Source organism: Sardina pilchardus, chromosome 16, assembly GCF_963854185.1.
Source record: "Sardina pilchardus chromosome 16, fSarPil1.1, whole genome shotgun sequence".
Lineage (NCBI taxonomy): Eukaryota > Metazoa > Chordata > Actinopteri > Clupeiformes > Clupeidae > Sardina > Sardina pilchardus.
In genome coordinates, this window is record NC_085009.1 from 21,948,942 (window position 1) to 21,951,441 (window position 2,500).

At 46.8% G+C, this 2,500-nt stretch overlaps 1 protein-coding gene across 1 annotated transcript in view; it reads right to left on the minus strand.

Moving 5' to 3' along the window:
* The window catches only part of gigyf1a (GRB10 interacting GYF protein 1a), a 27,415-nt gene that overhangs the window by 1,684 nt on the left and 23,231 nt on the right, over positions 1–2,500 (minus strand). Inside the window, exons 22-24 of the mRNA XM_062516044.1 lie at positions 1,877–2,043; positions 1,120–1,167; positions 611–755 (exon numbers count right to left, since the gene is read on the minus strand). Coding sequence (XP_062372028.1) covers positions 611–755; positions 1,120–1,167; positions 1,877–2,043 — 360 coding nt within the window. The remainder of the gene's footprint in view (positions 1–610; positions 756–1,119; positions 1,168–1,876; positions 2,044–2,500) is intronic.

Here is a 2,500-nt window from a genome sequence, read left to right on the forward strand (position 1 = left end):
TTTTTTATTCATACTGTGCTCAGTATCTCGTGGTTTAAACACAGAATGAGATTGCAATCAAAGCACGCACATTCAATTTTCAAAATAGGACAATAAGGCAAGTACTAAATGAAGAGAAAAGTCCGCTACAACCAGAATTTTGCTCCCAATTTGTTATCTAAAAAAACGCAACGTTTCAGGCCTGTAAGCCCTTCCCCTCACAGCTGAATGTTGCAGTGGACTTTTCTCTTAATTCAAACTCAGAATGGGGCCAATACATGGGGAAATTACTGCAGTGTGTGTGTGTGCAATGTAGCCGGTGTGCATCCTTTGGCTGATTGTTCAGGATGGAATGCATCCTGAGAAATTGAGTCCAATGGGATCAGTGTCACCAGTCATAAGATGCTTGCATTGTATTTATTTCTAAAGTAGGGTTCAGACCAAAGCGTCCCGACGAGACGAGCCGCGACGTTCTAAAACCTTGCGACTGCGACTCAACGTGTTTAATGCTCTGCGATGGCTTGCGACTGCTTGCAACTACGTGCAACTTCTAATTCACACCGCTGCAACTCAGTCTCGTCGCGTCGGGAATCTTTGGTGTGAATTGGGCTTAAAAGTAGATCTATCTTACCAAGGATGCTGGGGTCAGAGTGCAGCATCATGGGCTGTTTCTTTTTCAGCTTGGCGGCCTGGTCGTAGGCCACGCCCCCTTTCCCGGCATGAGCCGCCTGGAACATGGACTGCAGAGCGCTGGGGGTCACGCCACGCATGGAATCCTGGGAAGGAGGAGGAAGAGGAGGAGGACAATGAGGAATCAGGAAAGGTCGCCAAGCAACGCGAGCATGTCACATTCCATGACGACGGTAACAGTGAAGTAATGGGAGCATTGAACAGACTTAACAATAGTAACCATGGTAACAATAATAACAATATTTTACAGGGGGGCCATGAGGGAAAAGTGAGAAGGGAAATATGCTTGAATGTGTGAATGTCAGCTTTAGCCCACTCCATATGACCCAAGTGGGACTTTCTAATGGATGACGGACTTGCTGTCTGTACTCTAGCCTGCACACTGTTGAGCGGTGTGTGTGTGTGTGTGTGTGTGTGTGTGTGTGTGTGTGTGTGTAATAGGATATTTACCTGTAGAGCGAAGTTGTTCATGGTCAGTCCAGCCACCTCCTTTGAGAGCTATAGGAGTGGAGACACACAGAGGAAAGTGATGATATAGAGAATAACTTGCATCATAATGTTTTTAAATCACTAAGTCACCTCCACACTACCATAGACCTCTGAAGTTCGCCTACAAAAAGGATCCAAAGCTGCCATCTTTGCCCATATAAGGAGATCCGGGAGTTAATTGAAGCTAACTGCCTATGGCAAGTTGCATTGTAAGTTAGCTTTGGGGTAGCAAAGATCAAAGTGTGCCGTCTTCACCTGCCGAAGATCACAGTATCCACTAGAAGGCACTGGACAAAACTGTGTAGGGAAAAACGTCTGCATTTCAAATGTCATCATCCCCGCGAGAGTTTAACAGGTGTGATTATTGAAAATCCCCATGTTATTTTCCCATAGAAAAGATCTCAAGATACCGGATCTCCTTATTTGGGCAAAGATGGTGGCTTTTTTGTAGGCGAACTTCAGAGGTCTATTGGGAATGGTTAAACCTTCCTATCTGCTATCTCACCCCCCCCCCCCCCCCCCACACACACACACACACACACTCTCTCTCTCTCTTGCTCACACCAACACACTCTCTCTCTTGCTCACACCAACACACACACACACACTCTCTCTTGCTCACAACACACACACGCTTGCTCGCTCACACTCACACACCACACACTCTCTCTCTATTTTGCCCACACACACACACACACACACACACACACACACACACCTGTTGCTGCTGCTGCCTCTGGTGGTTGGCCTTCTGTTTGGCACGGCGCTCCAGGAACTGCTTGGCGAACTCTTTGGCTTCCATGGTGTCCCCCAGATAGGACCGGATGAAGTCCAGCACCTCGTACGGAGATTCCACCTCCTTCAGGTACGCCACGATGGTGGCCACTGTTAGTACGCACGCGCACACACACACGCACACACACACGCACATGCACGCACACACACACACCACACAAACACACACAAATTGATAACCTCTTCCACAAGTTACTCATCTCTTCTATTGCAAAAACAATGTACACAGTTGTGTGTGAGCGAGTGTGTGTGTGTGTCTGTGGGGGTCAGTGACATTGCGCATTGCCAGGTTATTCACATTTTAAATGTAAATAATAATGTGCTAAACACTGTAAACAATCTCAGCTATACAGTACTTACAAAGAAAAAAAAGACAGAAAAAAAGTAGAAAAAAGTGTTTTTTTGGTTGTGCCACTTGGATTTGTTTTTTTTAGGGGGGGGGGGGGGGGGGAGTAAAATGTGGGGGTAACACAAGCCTTCTTTGTCAATGACCCGTGTGTGTGTGTGTGTGTGTGTGTGTGTGTGTGTGTGTGTGTGTGTGCGTTAC